Source organism: Marmota monax, unplaced genomic scaffold (assembly GCF_021218885.2).
Source record: "Marmota monax isolate L192 unplaced genomic scaffold, Marmota_monax_Labrador192_F-V1.1 WCK01_AAM20220418_F8-fsc00083, whole genome shotgun sequence".
Classification (NCBI taxonomy): domain Eukaryota; kingdom Metazoa; phylum Chordata; class Mammalia; order Rodentia; family Sciuridae; genus Marmota; species Marmota monax.
This window is the reverse complement of record NW_026692848.1, coordinates 5,016,703-5,033,972: the sequence shown is the minus strand read 5'-3', so window position 1 is coordinate 5,033,972 and position 17,270 is coordinate 5,016,703. Positions and strand designations below refer to the sequence as shown.

The window sequence follows — 17,270 nt, the reverse complement described above, 5'->3', positions numbered from 1 at the left end:
CCACTGAGTTGCATCTTCTGCCCTTTTTATTTTTTGAGATATGGTCTCACTAAGTTGCCTAGGTTATCTTCAAACTTGCAATACCCCTGCCTCAGCCTCCCCAATTGCTGGGATTACAGGTATGTGCTTCTGCACCTGGCTCCAAAAGGCTTCTTAGGAATCACTGAATCACTGGGTGTGATGGTGCATGCCTGTAATCCTAGCAACTTGGGAGGCTGAGGCAGGAGGATCATAAGTTCAAGGCCAACCCTAGCAACTTAGCAAGGCTCTGAGCAACTTAATGAGAACTTGTCTCAAAATAAAAAAGTCTGGGTATGTAGCTCAGTGGCATAGTGCCCCTGGGTTCAATTCCTAGCATGAAAAAAAAAATCACTGAATTACCTTGATAAAAACTGAACACATGGCATCAAAGCCCCCCTTATCAGTCCCTTTGATTTTTCCTTATCACTGAAGGCGAAGGAAACTTGGAGTTTTAGAAGCTGCTTGCCCTTCTTAGATCCCAAATATGCCCATGTGTACCCATCTTTTTTCTTTAATTTATCCAAATGAGTAATTATTGAAGTGTACTATATTTTTCTTCTTCTTCTGGTACAGGAATTGAACCCAGAACCTCACGCAATAGGCAAGTGCTCTACCATTGAGCTACTTGTCAAGTCCCTGAAAGTGGACTACTTGTAAAGAAAGCACTTTAAGAACAGAGAGAGAACTAAGGCCAGGACTCTATTACCTACAGGGAATCTTTATGTTCTACTTGTAGTCAGTTTCTCCATTAAGAGCTCTGGATGAGGTTTTTAGTTCTCTATTTTTTATTTGGTTGCATTTTTTTTTTAAAGATTAGTTTTAACCCTTTGGAAATTAAAAAAAAATTAGATTTCAACCCAAGATATAATAATGCTTAGGGGAAACAAAGATCCTCAAATATGATTTAAAAAAAAAATTGAATAAGGAGCTCAAAATCGGATAACTAAGGGTTTTTAAATACATTTCTTGTTACCACTTACATGACCTCCGATTTATATGGTGTTATCTTAAGAACACAGACTAAACTAAAACAAAGTTAATTTGTTGATCTCAATAAAAACATTTCATTCAGAATCAGAGAATTTTAAAACTTCAAATGACTTCCAAGATCACTTAGTTCCACTTTCAGATAGATTGTTACTTGCTCAGTGTTTCACAGCTTGTTAGGAGAGACCTAATAAGGCCTTTAAAATACCCAGCACAGCTATCTTTTAATCATACAACATCAGTAGCACTAGCAGATATAAGACCTTAATGGCTGAAGATTCAAAATCACAAGGACCAAGGAAAAGGAAAACTCAAGGATGACAGCAATTTCTGTCATTAAAAGTCAGCTCCTGGGCACCCAAATTTAACATAAGAGGACCAGCTATGTGTCTTGAGTCATTTGGGACTTTGAAAGTGTAGTTTGAATCCTGTCCCTAGAATTTACCAGCTGTAGGTCAGGAGTCATGCTATTTAGTTAACCCTCTGAGCTCCAGCTTCTTCAACTATAGAATGGGGATAATTATTAACTCAAGAGCTGTCATGCACTAAATAACTAAAGTGGCTGATACTTCATAGGGACTCTATAAATGTCAGTCCTCTTTTTGGTTTACAATTCCTAAGTTAAATTTTAGTAAAACATGATGGAATTTTATTAACTATCTGGGACATGACCAGTTATTTTCCTTGCTTATAAACTGTTTACCACATTAGCTATTGAAAACTAAATCACAGACTATGAATCAAATGATATCTATTTAATGTGTTCAAAAATCTAATCCCAGATTCATCCTTTAGGATCTACAACAAGTTAACAATCAAGGGGAACACTACTGAAATTATTTTACAGTCATAAAGCCAGGAATTAGTCTGAAAGTTGATCAAAACAAAATGTATTTTAGTTCAGTTTCATAGTCCTACAATTAATAGACAGTTATATTTTAGTTGAAGATTCTGTTTAAACATGGAATGAAGGCTGGATTGCCATGGCACAAGGGCCTGCATCCTGGCTGAGAGTATTTTTACCTCTAAAGTTTCATTTAGGGTCAAATGAGCAGAAACCTTACACCGTTAGTTAACATTTAACCAACTGTGTAGTGGTTTAAGCTAATGTTAGCACTACATCTGGAAGCATCACGTCAGTGAGTTAAGAGGCAGCAAAGTTACTACTGCAGTGGCTGAGAGGAGCAAACTCTTCCATTTTACAAATACTTTATTTGCACTGAGAGAGAGAGTATGTCTTGCTGAAAGGGATCTATGTTACTATTTGATTAAAAAAAAATTTCCAAGGATCTAAATCTACAAACACAACGTGATATCCCAGGCCACCAGAATCTGGCATCAGAGTGAACTCCTAGTCCAGGCCTGGTACTTTTCCACTGTCCAAGTCTTTGTCAGTGCCTGTCCCAGCACCTCTCTTCCCTCAAGCAGGAAATCAAACCCCCTTCCCAGCAATCTTGCTGAGGCTTCCAGGCAGGGAATGTAGTACTCACTGACAAGATTACAGCTCTTGGTCTTTAGCTATCACTTGTCAGTAATTAATTTCTCAAATATGCATGCCATTAACTTAGTCCCTAAACGCCCAGGGTTAATGACATGCATTTACATATAACAGGTAAAGTATTTAAGTAAGAGATTCAGTCTTAAAATGTGTCATTTTTCATCTTTTGAATAGCACTTGATAAGCCAATTTAAAAGAGTATTTGAGAAATCTGTTAACAAACAATTACTTTATAAAGATACTAAAAATGTCCCATTCCTTTTTAGGGCAATTTAAGGATTAAAGTTTTTTAAAAAGAACATTGGGACAAAAAGCCACTGAACACTGAATCTTAAGTCTAAAGAAAATTTTAGTTCCTGCAAGAACTCCATGGTGATGAAGACAGAAGTGTTTGGAATACTATAATTTTCTATTTTAAATGTCAAGAATAGCAATAAGCAAATGGAGCCAATGAAATTTAAGAGAAGAGAAAATGTAATTTTCACTCCTGGTTAATTACTGATGTTGAAAGAATGTGGAACCATTTTTATTGTCAACATAGTAGATTATGTGTTTTTCACAGTGGAAAGCTATTACAAGGATCTTCAACTCCAAGCTCACTTCACACATACATTTGATGGAGGTTAACTTATTTTGAATACTATATTAAGAGGATTGTTGTGATAATGTAACTGAGGAGCCCTCTGTAGTAGTTTTCAGTGCTGTAGTTTCTTGAAGGTAAGCCAAGTATCCCAAGAATTTTTGTATTCCTCACTGCATTTATCATACATTGGGTAATTAGTCTGTAATGTATACATAAAATGCTGAGGCAAGAATGTGAGAAAGAAAAGGAAGGGGTCGGGGGTCTATGTGGGAGGTCAATGGCTCCAAAGAAAGCACCTGAACCGACCAATCCTGCCTACACAGCTACTTGCTGCTCTTAAGCAATCAGTTACCTTGTTCCTAAAATATGGCTACTCATGCCTACCTCTAAGGCTTGTGTAAGGGATTTGTAGACTTCCTGACACATAACAAGTACATGATGCTTCTTTTTGAACACATATGTAATTAGTACTTACACTATCAGGTGTTGTTCTGGGAAGACAGCATAAAGGTTAGTGTAGTGCCAGTTGCCAAAATGACCCATTGATATGACATGGTGAGAGAAATGCTGCAGAAATCATCTCAAAGAAGGTAAGGAGATAGAATAACAGATGAGGTGGGTGCATGCTGGCCGCAGTACGCTCATATCGTGTTCAGAGAAGCCTTCTCTGGTAGTACTTTCTGGCAGCCAAGCCAGGAAACCTGCCTGGACCATGGCTGGCTGGATGCAGATGCCAGTCTGCATAAGAAATAAGCAAATGAGCTTACACTGAACATCTATATATACTTGAAAAGATAACACATAGTTGCTATTACCAAATGCTGCAATCATGATGGATTAATGCATGGGAAATGAATAATGCCTGCCATTGTTCCTTAATTCTAATGTGTTTCAACTAGATGTAGTAGTTGAGTTTTATGAAAATTCAGTTTCTGTAAGTCAAAAATGGTGGAACATTATCATAAGGTTCAATGGATTTGCTGGATAGGGATGGTGAAAAGGCAAAGTACATGAGCTCTGGAAAATAACTGGATTTGAATCTCAAACTCAGGACTCATTAGCTATAGTCTTGAGCAAGCTATTTAACCTTTTTCTCCTTGGGTTTCCTCTTACAGGGTAACAGTATAATCTAAGCCACAAGACTGTACCAGTAACTGAATAAAATATATAGGTAAAATATTTAGCACAGGGCCCAAGAAATTAATAAACAAATGAACCAACTTGTGTCATTTACATAAGCAAATGATTAATTCTGCATCACAATAGTTCTTTTCTAGGTACTCAAACTGTATTTTACAGTTTTTGATCAAATAATTATTCCTTGTGTTTACACAATTCATTCCTTAAATAGCTAGCTAAGAAGGTCAATATTCTATGGCTCTAGGCAAGGCTATGGCCTTGGGGAATTAAAAATATTTCATGTTACATGTTTTTAACTTTGTCTACCAATGCTAATCCATTCCCTTTACCCAAGTAATATAATTACAAAATAAGAAAAAGAACTCTGTAGCTTTTCAATTAGAGTCAGAAGCTGCTGGCTAAAGAAATATTTGCTCAAAATTCTTTTAGTACCTTGAGCACAACACATTGCTCTTCAGACATGTAAAGCAGTTTGACAGTAAGGCACTGCTAAATTCACAGTAAGGCATGATTAGCCACTCCTAACTCTCAAATGGGTAATTTGATATTAAATAATTGTGTGTGCATTAATTGAACACATTATAAAGAACTTGCAATGAAACGCAGACGCAAATGTAGTAACTGGCAAGTTTCATAAATCAAAAACGACTTCACGGTTGCAATTCACAAAATTGTGCCCCAAACAATTTTTAAGTATTTGAAATCCGTTATTTTTTATGGAAAAACCTCTTGCCCTCGATATTTTTCAAGTCTGTAAAAATAAATGTTGACTTTTGCTTTTCAAACTGTATATGCTCTTTATTTCATACGGTGACTTCATTCTATTACACAACCCTGATGCCATCTCGAAGCAAAGCATCTCAAAACACTGTTTACGCTCCCCTCCTTACTCAATCCACCGCTGCGTTCACTGCTGAACCTAATTCGCTTTCTAAATAACGGAACCGCGCAACAAGCATCCCCTCCCGAGGGCGCGCGTCCCGCCGCCCACGCCGCCCGTGGGTGCGCACGCGTGACTGCGCGCTGATAGGCGGGTCCCCGCCCAGCGCTCCAAGGCTACTTTCCAGCTTCCCAGCGGATGGCCGCGCCACGGGGAGCGCAGGCGACGACGGGAGGGTCGTCACGCGCGGCTCCACCCGGGAGCGGCGCGCCCAGCAGGCGCCTGCGGAGCCCTGCGGAGGCACGCTGCGGCGCGGCCAGGGACCCAAGTCAGGCCTGCCCGCCCCACCCGCAGTCATGACCCGGACTCGTTCCTGAATAGAGACCGACGCCGCGCAGGTCCGACGGGCCGGCGCACGGTGCGAAGCCACCCAGCCCCCAACACCCAGGGCCCCTAGCTGGGGTGGCTCGGAACGGCCAGTCCTGTCACGGCACGAGGCGGCCGCCGCCCCCCTCCCCACGCAGGCGCGCTCCGGGCCGCGCTCCGGGCCCCGCCCCCGCCGCGCGCTCCCGGGCCCGGCGGGGCGGGGCGACCCTCGGAAGGGGCGTGGCCACCGGCCTCGCCGCGCGCACGCGCTCTCGCGCCCCACGGCTACGTGTCGGGCCACGTGACGCCCACCCCGAGAGTCCCCCCTTGAAGCAACAGGACGTTAAAAAAAAAAAAAATCTCTTTTCGGGGGATAGCGGGGAGGGTGGACGAGAGGTATTAAAAAAACTATAGTAACGGGGGGGAGGCGAGGGCCGCCGGCGGCGAGCGCAGCGCCGGCGCGTCGTGGCGCGTCCCGGGGAATTCCTCTCGTCGACCGCGCCCGCCCGACCGCGCCCGCGGCCCCGGCTCCCGGCGGTAGAGCGCGGGGGCGGCCCGGCCCCCGCCCCGCACGCCCGCGGCCCCCACCCGCGGCGCCCCGCGCCCCCCGCCCTCGGTCACCCGACCCGGCACCCAGGCCGCCCGAGCCGGATCGGGAGGGCAGCACGGCGCCAGCGGCCGGGCCGGGGGCGGTGGGCGGCGGGAGCGCGCCGGCCGGGCCCCGCTAACGGCCGCCCTGCGCGGCCCCGCCCGCCCCCGCCCCCGGCCCTCCCGCCGCCCCTCCCCCCGCCGCCGGCAGCGCCGCCTGAACTGAGGCGAACTCCGCCGCCAAGTGAGTGAGGAGGAGGAGAGGAGGAGGAGGAAGAGGAGGAGCGCAGTCGGAGCGCGGCGGCAGCGGCAGAGCGCCGCGGCGGGGACAGCAGAGAGCCCGAGCCCGCGCACCGGCGGCGGCGCTGAGCGGCGCGACAGCAGCAGCGGCGGCCCGGTCCAGCGCGGCGCAGCGGCCCGCGCCGCACTCGGAGACCCGCCTCCGCCGCCGGCCTCGCGAGGGAGCGCCGCCCGGGCGGCCGAGGCTGCCGGAGCGCGGGGGGCGGGCGGGCGCGCGGAGCCGGCCGCCGCGGGGCTCGGCGCGGGGCCCGGAGCGGGAGCCGGCGCGGAGCGGGACGCCGCGTCCCGAGCGGCCGGCGGCCGGGGCTCGCCCCCGCCCCTCCCTCCTCTCCGGCGGCGGCGGCGGCGGGCGGAGTGAGCTGCGGAGCCTGGAATATGGTCGGGGAAATGGAAACGAAGGAGAAGCCGAAGCCCACCCCAGATTACCTGATGCAGCTGATGAACGACAAGAAGCTCATGAGCAGCCTGCCCAACTTCTGCGGGATCTTCAACCACCTCGAGCGGCTGCTGGACGAAGGTGAGCGGCCCGGCGGGCCCGGCCCGCCCGGGACGGAGGGGCGGCGGGAAGGTCACGGCCGGGCGGGACGCGCGCCCCGGGACCGGGAGGCCGGCGGCGGCGGCGGCGGGCGGGCGCACAAAGGCGGCCGGCACGCGGCGGGCGGGGACTGGGGCCCCTCCGGGCCCGGTGGCGGCGCGGGGAGGCGGCCGCCGCGGCGCAGGCCGGGGTCCCGGGCCACCCTCCCGCCGGCCGTCGGGTTCTGCGGGCGGCCGCGCAGTCGTGCGGGCGGGACCCTCGGGCCTCCAGCCACGCCGTGGCCGGGAGAGCTCGGAGTGCCCGCGGGGAGCACTTCTGCCCTTTTGTTGGGGAAGCGAGAGCAGTTGGGGAGTTTGACTTCACTTTTTGGGGGTGGGGTACGAAATGCCGCGCACACGGCCCGGGGCCGAGGGAACCCGGGCGGAGGGCGTGCTCCGGGCCGCCGCCCGGGGTCGGCCCGGAGAAAGCCCCAAGAAGCGAAAGTTTGCGAGAGCTGCGTGGCGGGGCGCCGCGGGCCGGAGATTGACGGCGGCCGACGCCGAGCTGGCCAAGTTGCTGCGGCCCGAGCGCAGACGCCCGCAGCCGGGAGGCGGCCCGCGGACTCGGCGCAGGCAGCGGAGTTGGTGCCGGAGCTGCCGGCCGCCCGAGGACGCCGAGGCCGCGCGCCGCGGGGACGCACCGCCGGCCCCAGATTTCCCAGGAATTTCGAGGTTTTTCACGTAGAGCCCGGGAAAGGAGAGGAGCCCAGGAAGTTGGAATGTCACGTTGGAACAAAAGACCGGAATATCTCCCTGGTAAAAGGGAGTTAGAGGGATCTCCGCAGCTTTTGTTGACTCGAAAGTCGAAGACGCGGTTCTAAAATGGGAAACCTTGAGGTGCTGCTGCCTTGTTTGGCTTAGGTGTTAAACGTACAGCAGTAACGCACCTGGCAGCGGGCGCCTGCCACCCTTGGATCAGCCTATCTGTTCATCCCAAACTGTTCCGGAGCAAACGAGCTGGCCCTTTAAGGGGCTCTGCTTTTCCTATTTGTGTTGGCATTTGAAAGATTGTGGAGGCAGAAAACTTTCTGGAATGTCAAAAAAAAAAAAAAAAAAAAAAAAAAAGCAAGCTGGAACTCTTAAATTGAATATTTCCAAATGTGAGCGCTAAGGGGCGCCAGTTATTTTTTTTTAAACCGTGGAAACGTTTGCAACAGAATGTGTATGTAGTATACTCAATAATCTGACCTGTGTTAAAGTTTAGTTGAAACTCAAAGATAATTTCATCTGCCGTTATGTGTTCAGAAATGTTTACAAACATGGAAAACACTGAGTATACGCAGTTTTTTTTCCCACCTTGGCCTAGTTTGGTTAAGTTAAAGTTTAAGGAATATTAGTAACAATTTCTAGTTAAAAATATTTAAATACAGTTGTTTAGAAAGAATCCTTTTATATACATTAAAACGAACATTGATCTTGACAGTATTTAGAGTTAATTAAATTTTATTCCCAAAAAGCTAAATTAAGTTGAACTGCATAGGAAATTATAAAAGTCAGGAAATACTTCTATTGTTTATGTGCTACTTAAAATACTAAATAATTTGAGTTACAATTTGACTAGTTTAAAAGGTCTCTCATTTGTGTTTTTATGTTGATCTGAAAGCTCCAAATCAATTTGCATTTGGGTCCCTGTTAAGTTTCTATTCTTTAGCTTTAATAATTTTTAATCCTCCAAATCTAGAAATTTTAGTTTTGTCATTATCTTTAACACCGGTTTCTTTCTTTCCTTCTGGTTGGAAATAGCAACCTTTTGAGTTTTAAATATGGAAGACCACTAGGATGATATATTCTTAACAATGTATTTTTCCTTTTTATATGGCTTGTTCTTTCATTTTAGTCTATCTTTTACCCTTTTCAATTCCCGGTTGCATAGATTGCTTCAGTGTGGTAGCTGGCATATTTAAAATGGACAGCATAATGACTAGGAAGTTTGATTGTTTTTTATCAGAGCAGTACAAACATGCAGGAAAGGGGGCTATTCCTTAGTGTGGAATAAGCTGCTTCCTGTAATTGTTAGCCTTGTTATAAACTTAATTTGACTTAAGAAAAGTATTAGTTTCTTAAGTGCATCTCATTTTTTACTTGTTGGATAGTTTAATTGTGAATTTTGTCACGTTGTGTTTTACCCCTTCGCGGCCTGTCATTGTCTAAAACAAATTAATCATGATGTCTGTGGTTAGGAATTACATTTTCTTTTGTCTATAATGCTTGACAAAAATTCATATGAATTTCTAAGTTTTAGTTTAGTGATTAGTGAAGTTAAGATATTTTACTTATGAGTGGGCATACTTTCTGATAAATACCAATTTTGAATGAGCCTCTTGGGCAATTTTGTTTTAAGATACTTTTTGAATAATACGTTTCAAAATATTTTGTCTGTCAGTTGGCGAGTTTTTATTTGGCTAGTTGCACGTTTGGGAGTTAAGTATTGGTTGGATTTCCCTACTTTATTAAAACGTCAGTGCTTTAGAAGAAGTATTTATTCCCATGCCAAGTTAAAGTTAACCTTTAGTCTGTATCCCAATTATAGACACTCTTTATGTTTTATTGTTTAGTTTTGTGTGGAGTTGTCAGTCTTTTTATCCCAAGTATCTTCAACATGGTTGTTTTTTGAAATTGAGAACATATTTTAGGTTGGTCCAGTTATATAAAGGTCCTAACTTCAGTTGTTAATCCTAATACTTAATCTTTTAGCAAAGTTAGAGATGATCACTGGATTACAGATGAAGCAGGTCTTCAACTGCTCTCTCCAGAAAGTTTTCCACAGAACCCTGACCGTCCGTGGGAAAGAGCTACACAAAAGAGTTTATAGGGAGGGTTTTTTTTTTTTTTGGTCCTGGAAATGGGAAGCAATAGCAATAGTTGCAAATTATGTGTTTATAAAATTTTGTAATTTAGAATGAAAAAGGTGAAGAATGAAATTAATTTGACTTAAAAATCTCAAATAGAGGAAAATGGAGAATAAGGAATTATTTAAAATCAGATTTTGAGTTTCATTTTTTGAAGTATTTTTTTTTTTATGGGCAGTGGGGAGGTTAAAGTTGATAAAATTTAGAATATGATTTGTGAGGAAGGGTAGACTAAGTCTTATTGTGGGTATTAGGAAAATTAGTGTGCAGCTCAGAAAAAGCCAACAAGATTCTGCATTCATGGTTTCAAAAATTATTCTTCATTTTTTGATTTTTTTTTTCCTGGTAAAAATTTTTCTTCTCCCTTAAAAATGTGAAAAGAAATATTTTAAATTAAAACTTGCTTAATAGTAACATTTTCCATGTAAATTTCATATTCATTCATTATTGGACATGTTGTTCCTGTAATTTTCTTGCATTTCGTTTTTATTTTAATAACTTTATTTTTTTGAGAAACTTGTCTACAAAAGCTTTGGTTTAAAATTACATGGCTGCTGGTAATCAGAGGACTCTGGCTGTGTAGTTTTTTAGAATTTTACCCTTTTTTTGTTGTTGGAGAAGGAAACCTTGTTGACAGTAATCAATATCTGTGACAGATTTTACTTGAGGTGAGGTAATTAATCTGTTGGTTTGAGGCTAAGATTCTATTTTTGTACATGAGCCCTTGCACTAGTTGGGATAATAAAAAGCCTAGCATTTTATCATTGCTCTTCTTTCCATTATCCTTCTTTCTTCTTCCCAGGGAGGTGTCACCAGCTATATATGGCAGTAATGGAAATAATAATTTTGTATTATGTTATAGGCTATTTATTCAGCATTTATTCTGTACTGTCTGACCTAGAAGAGGTGGTTCCTTTTTAAACTTTATCCAGTTTACATGTTTTACAGTATGGTATACTCTCAAAGATATATGACAGTTGTGATAATAAAAATGTCTCTTTGCCAATTGCATTCACCCGTGTATTTGGTATGAACACTTTTTCCTTAATGATTTTGAGAATATCCAGTTGAAACAAGTACGTTTCACTTTTTTTTTTGTTTTGTTTTGTTTTGCCATGGTTCAGTCCCATGGCCTAGACATGCTCTGCAAGCACTGTACCACTGAGCCACACTCCCAGCCTGCATTTGATTTTTAAAAGTGCTTTGTGTACATTTCTCTTATTATTGCAGCACTGTCACTGTCCTGGAGCTGCATGGAACTTCATCAGGTTCTATGAGAACAATTTTTTTTTTTTTTTTTTAAGTGAACTAGTCTGGGGTGAAATGGAGGAAAATAAACCCTATTGCTTTGACCTGGACTTTCCTGAAACATGATTCAGAGGCTCCTTTTTTGAGGCCAATTATCTTAGACATGTGATGTTTTTTCTTTTGTTTTTGTTAAGAAAATTACACCAATGAGATCACAGGAGCAGCTTTTTATAAACTGGAACTACGGTTTAGTTTACTTGAGAAATTCAATGTAGCTAATAAAGTTTGTCTGGTTTATTTGTTGATGCAGTTGTATGCAAAGATTGCCTTTCTCGGTCAGAGATGGAAAATACTGGGACTTTGTTGGGTTTTGTTTGCTAACTTAAAATGATAGCCCACTGTCCAGCTGCTGTCAGAATATCTAAAAATCTCTTTTAAAGTCAAGGGGACTGGGGATGGTGAATAGGCCCATGTCAGGGGATCGTAATTACATGCCAGATTTTTATTTACATGGTTGACAGGACTTTATTACTTCTTCGGATCCCTTTATTTGACATCAGCTGTTCAATGTGAATTTTAAGCTCTGTAGTTTTTTCTTATAATGAGAACTTTTTGGGGAAACATACGCCATTTTGAAAAATAGGCATTTCAGTCTTGGGGCCCCAAATAGCTAGGTTATTTAATGTCCAAAAGAGATTTCTTACAGCCTTGTATTCATTTAACAGAAAAAGAAAAATATTCAGCTTATCAATCATTAGTATTTGTTAAGTTATTCTGACGATGTTAAGAAGTGGTCTGTGAACACCTATCCATTCTGCTTTTTTTTACATGCTACTTTATTACCACTGTTAATGTTGGAATATCTCCATCTGTTTTGTTTCTGTCTTGGAACTCATTCCTTGAAGGTGGTGGCTACCTTAGAGCCTGGCATGTGGATACATAAGTTTTTGTTGAATTAATGAACACACCTCATATTCTTTTTTTATTTTCAGTTCTCTAAAAATGGGATGTGCGTTATTTTTTAAAAATGGAAACATTAGAAACATTGTCTAATACAAAGTTAAGCAGTTATGTTCTGATTGGTGATGGTTTTGAATACTTATAAAAGAATGTACAGAAATTTATTATTTGTAGCACAGCACTTGTTCTTAAGTACTACAAATAATATTGATTAGTTTTATCACTATTAATTTTACTTTATATCACATCCCCAGTCCTTTTTATTTTCAGATAGGGTTTCTCTAAATTTCTGACGATGGCCTCCAACTTGTGCTCCTCCTCCCTCAGCCTTCTAAGTAGCTGTGATTACCAGCATGTGCCACCACACCTGGCTTGAATGGGAATTGGGAAGATAAAATTGCTTTACTTAATCAGCATAGTTTCTATTTAGTCCATAAATAAATTAGTCCAAAATAAATCAGTCTATAAACAGAAAGACCATCAGTGCTCATTTTAGCTCTTGAAAGTTTTGGCGTTTATGAAATTATATGAAGTAAACTTTTTTAAAAGTCATTTACCGGTAAAAGTCAATAATAGGTATTGTGTTATATGCAAAGCACAAAAATAGGAAAAATTCTTATCCCCAAGTGCTAGTTTGGTGTGTTCAGGATAAAAGAAGACTATGAATACTTTTAATTTAGAAGAAAGCTGAGTGTGATCATATGTGGCAGATTGTCATTTAATACAAATAAGTTTTTTAAAATACAGGTGTGTCTCTAAGCTAGTTTTGAAACATTGGCATTAATTAGAAGACAAATTGAAATTGAGTTAGCTCAAACTTAACTCTGTCCTTACTGAAAGAAATCTACTTTTCTCCTCTAACAGTAACGGTGCTTAAAGATTTGCCATGAATTTTTAAGAAACAGGTAGCTTGTAGAAGTTCTTTGTTTAGGATTCTTATTATTACAAAAAAAAAACCTAGTTTTTCATAATTTTCTGAAGCAGAAAGTCTAGTTTGAAAAATTCAGCAATTCTAACAAGTCTAACAAAATTTCATTGTGTTTATAGTTTCTTCATATGTTGATTCTAACCTATATGTTTTATTGAACTAGTTTTTGAGGCTGATAAAGTGAATCAGCTTATTGTCATTTCTGTCATATGAGAAGTAGAATTTGTCAGGTTGGGTGTTCTGCTATCAATGTGAACAAATCCACAAAGTGGTCCCTAGTTGGGGCCACCAGGCACGTGTGTGAGTTTGTGTTTGTATGTGCAGAAGGAAGAGATGCAGTGTGCCCTGCTCTTGAGAGGGTGCTGGAGAATGGTAGGTTCCAGAGCAGGAGGCCTTTGAAAAAATGAGATACTTGCTTGGTCCAGGATTGAAAAGATACCGGGTCTTAAATAAATACCTTACCTTTGGCATTTGTATAGGACAAGTCATTTAAGAAGGGCACCATTACCTGGTCAGTAGCAAGTTATTGGGGAATCCTTGGTAAACTAAGCTAATTTGGTGGTTGGAAATACATAGGAAAAATTAAACAACAGAAGTGTATTACTTGGGCTGGGGATGTGGCTCAAGCGGTAGCGCGCTTGCCTGGCATGCGTGCGGCCTGGGTTCGATCCTCAGCACCACATACAAATAAAGATGTTGTGTCTGCCGAAAACTAAAAAATAAATATTAAAAAATCCCCCCCTCATTAAAAAAAATTTTAAAAAGTGTATTACTTTTAAGAGAAGAATTAGGGACGTGCATGATAAATACGTGCAGTTTTTTTGTTTAAAACTTATTCATAAACTTATGATTTCATTTCATGGTGTCTCAGTTGTATTACAAATAATATTTAAGAGCTCCTAGGAAAAAAAAACTAGAAAAATATTTCTTCTCAAATGTGTTTCAGTGTAGGGAAAATTAAAGTAATGCCAAAAGACCATATTATTTCAGGACTGCCACAGTCTGAAAGGCAAGGGGTGTCTTCATTGCATATGTGCAGAGACTTGGATCTGAGAGGTGGCAACTTGTCCACATGACAAGGCAAGGTTGTAATAATGGTTGGAGCAAGACTTGGAGTTTTACCTTTTGATCTGTTTTGTGTTATACAACCGTAGGAGAAAAACCCCATGTATGTTTCCATATATAAAAAACAACTTTTGCATTCCTTCAGATTTTAAACAAAGAAAAAGCAAATGGTATTGTTTCCTAATTCTTCGATATGTTGAACTTGAACAAATCCAGTCAATTTCTTGGGGCTAGAATATGTAGTCTTTTCAAAATGTGGGGAAAGAAAATTTAAAAGGCCACAACTCCGAAAATAAAGTTTTTTTTTTTGGTGGATTTCAACCTGTTCACTTAAACACTATGCAGCTAAAGGATTTATGTAGTCTCCTTTAAATAGCACTATTGCTATTTTTAGTAACCGCTCAAGAGGGAATAGCATTTCTGATTGAAAGATGTGGTATTGCTAAGTGATTTGAGTCAGGAACAGTGAGCTTGGATCCATTTTAGATGCTTGTAGAAGGAGCAGGCCAGTAATTTCTCAGGGTGTCATGAGTTGAGTGGCAGTGAGTGCTGCTGTGGAGCCACTGTACATCTGGAAGGAGGACTGACTCCTTATTTCAGGATTATTAAAAAAAATTTAGCCACAGTTCTTGGTTTTCTTTGTTACAGTAATTGTATCCTTTTGATACAATTTTTACATAGTAGGTGAATTTTTTTTTAAAGAAAAAAAAACTTTCAAATCCAGGCAATAAAAATTCCTCTGAAGTTACCTGCACCTAATCCTTTAGGTTTTTGCTGCCACCATTATTGTTGCAGTCATCCTCCCATTGTTATGATAGGGAGTCAGTGCTAACTCAGCATGTGTGTGCCTGCACATGCGCTTGCTCAGCATGCATAAAGATGAAAAGGAGTTTGTGTCATAAGCTAGTGAAACCCTGTGGTAAAGTGCTAGGAGTTCTTTGTAGATGTGGGTTCTCATCATGACTGCAGTTAGTTTGATCATCTTGGACAAGATGTCTAACCTTTCTGACCTTGAGCTGCTTCATCTGTAAGTGGAATTATTAGCTTTCTTCTTACTGTTAAATTCGGATATTCTGAGGCTAAACGGTAGAACATGCAGTAGAGCTGTTCATACTAGAAGGTAGCAGCAGCATCAAATTTCTGTCAACATTTTTAGGTTCTTTAGAACAGAATGAACAACCAGGTAAGCTTAACATTTATATAGTGAAAAGCTACAAGGGAGAAAGGTAATTTTTTCATGTGAATGTTGGCTAGTTTTTATGCACAAGAGAATCACTACTTCCTAGCATGCTGTATGTGGTTGGGAAGAAGTTTTACTATGAGCTGAAGCCTCTAGTGAGGTTTTCTGGATCCCTGGAACTGGAGTTGTCATTAATAGCTGATAGTGAGATGAACAGGAAGGCAGGGGATCCTCCAGTAGAAGAGGAAGGGTAGCCATGGTAGATTGGTTCTGATGGGTGCCATAAGTCTTGGTCACAAAGTGTGGATTGGATTGTTAGTTGGAATGGCAAACACATGAAGAGTGGTGGGAACTAAGTGATGATTAGAGAAGTTGGGGGGGGCTTAATTATGAGGAGTTCAAATGCCAGAATTAATAGTTTGAATTTTATTTTGAAGGTTGTATGGAATCATTGAAATACTGGGTTGTCATAATGAACTCCTTGTGGATAAACTATTAAGAACACAGTGAACATACAAGCTAAGTAGAAATTAGATGCAGTGTGAAGAATTAGGTGTTGTGTGTGGTTAACCCATTAGGATGTTATTATCTTTTTCAATGCAGATAAATAAACTGAGGGCCTCAAACATAGGCAGGTACTCTGCTACTAAGCTACAACCCCAACCCAGAAAAAAAATGTTTGAATGGTTATATTTCTCAAAATAGGATGTGGGCCTCATTTGTTCAGTTGTCAGCTCAGTTTTTGGTTACTTGAGAGAATTGAGCTTAATTTTTAAGAAAGTTAAAGAGAATTGAAGAAATTCTTAGCTCAGGAGTCTATTAGGAATTAATGAATTGGAGAGGAGTTCCACTTGATCTGACTGTAGTCAGCATCCAATTTACTTCTATCTAAATTTTTTGTTTATTACTTAAAGTACATTAGAGATATCTTGACATGCCATTCCTCACTATATTTGTGTCAGTTTAAAAATTAACATTTTTTTCTGTACAGTGACATCATATGAAACAAAATAGGATAATCCTACACAAAAAAATGACCAATCCATATTTGGATTATTTCTTTAGTTGTAAACATACTGTTCTTCATAGCTGAGTTGCCCAAGCCAGAATATCAGCACCACTTATTAAATCTGGTTGTTTTGACTTTAAATCTTAAATCTAGAACTTTTTTATGCCGTTAGTTTACCTTCCCTATTTTGGGGATTAATCCTTCATGCCTTGTATATCTAGTAGTTAGATTTAAAGGATAGCATCTCTGGTTACAGTATACACAAGTGCTGCTGTATACTTCATGTTGCATCAAATCAGGAGGTGCTGAGACTGGTTCCAGCATTTTTGAAGCCAGCATCAGTACCCTGGTTAGTGTGATGATGGATCCTTCCACTCTAAGTTTAGATTCCCCCCCCCCCCCCGCCCCTTTTAGACCAGGAGTTAGTCTATAGCATTAGATTGTCCCATCATTAGATACACCATGGGATTTTCTAATTCTATCATTCTTTCTACAATTATTATTTTGGTATTCTTTGAAAGGTAGATCTTTTCTCACTCACAGGAAGTGTATTGCTGTTTTGAAATAGATTTCTACTGGGAAAGCAAATAGATGTTTGGTCTTCATCTTTATAGGTTGGTTCCCAAAGTACATTGTTGACTTGCTAGCTGCCTCTCAGGTTGACCATTGAATTTCTTTTCTTTCTATTTAATGATCATTATTATGGGCTCATAGATTCCAGAGATTGCATATAAACAAATCATCTGTAATTATTATTATCTTTTTAATGTTCAAATTGACACAAATTTGGCCATTACTAATAATCAAACTGGCTCCTATGTCTTTTGAAATCTTCTTGACTTTCTGGGGCAAGTTCCCCTTTGTGCCTTCCCTGTCAAATAGCTAGAAGTAGCCATTTCTTCAGGGCTCTTTTCCATGGAAATGGTATGAAGGACTCTAACTTAGATACTAAATGTTCTTCTTGGGAAGAACTATGGACAAAGCTACACAGTGTTGATTTTAAACCTTGTGAGTTCATGTTTGTATTTTCACTTTAATTTGAATCTTACTGTTAATTTTATAATGCCTTTTTTTTTTCAACAGCAAAGCAGTGTT

The 17,270-nt window shown here is 41.5% G+C and overlaps 1 protein-coding gene across 8 annotated transcripts in view; it reads left to right on the top strand.

Annotated features, from left to right (window-relative positions):
* The first annotated feature begins 6,638 nt into the window (after window positions 1–6,638).
* Window positions 6,639–17,270, top strand: part of Qki (QKI, KH domain containing RNA binding) — a 134,434-nt gene continuing 123,802 nt past the window's right edge. For 4 of the 8 annotated variants that reach the window (XR_009227230.1, XM_046449287.2, XM_046449289.2 and 1 more), the window contains exon 1: window positions 6,640–6,880. Coding sequence is in view for 7 of the 8 variants with exons in the window: in XM_046449287.2 (XP_046305243.1) it covers window positions 6,739–6,880 (142 nt within the window). In the remaining variant the exon portion in view is untranslated. Of the gene's footprint in view, window positions 6,881–17,270 lie in introns of all 8 variants that reach the window. The other 4 variants (XM_046449288.2, XM_058580944.1, XM_046449290.2 and 1 more) reach the window with 2 other exon arrangements.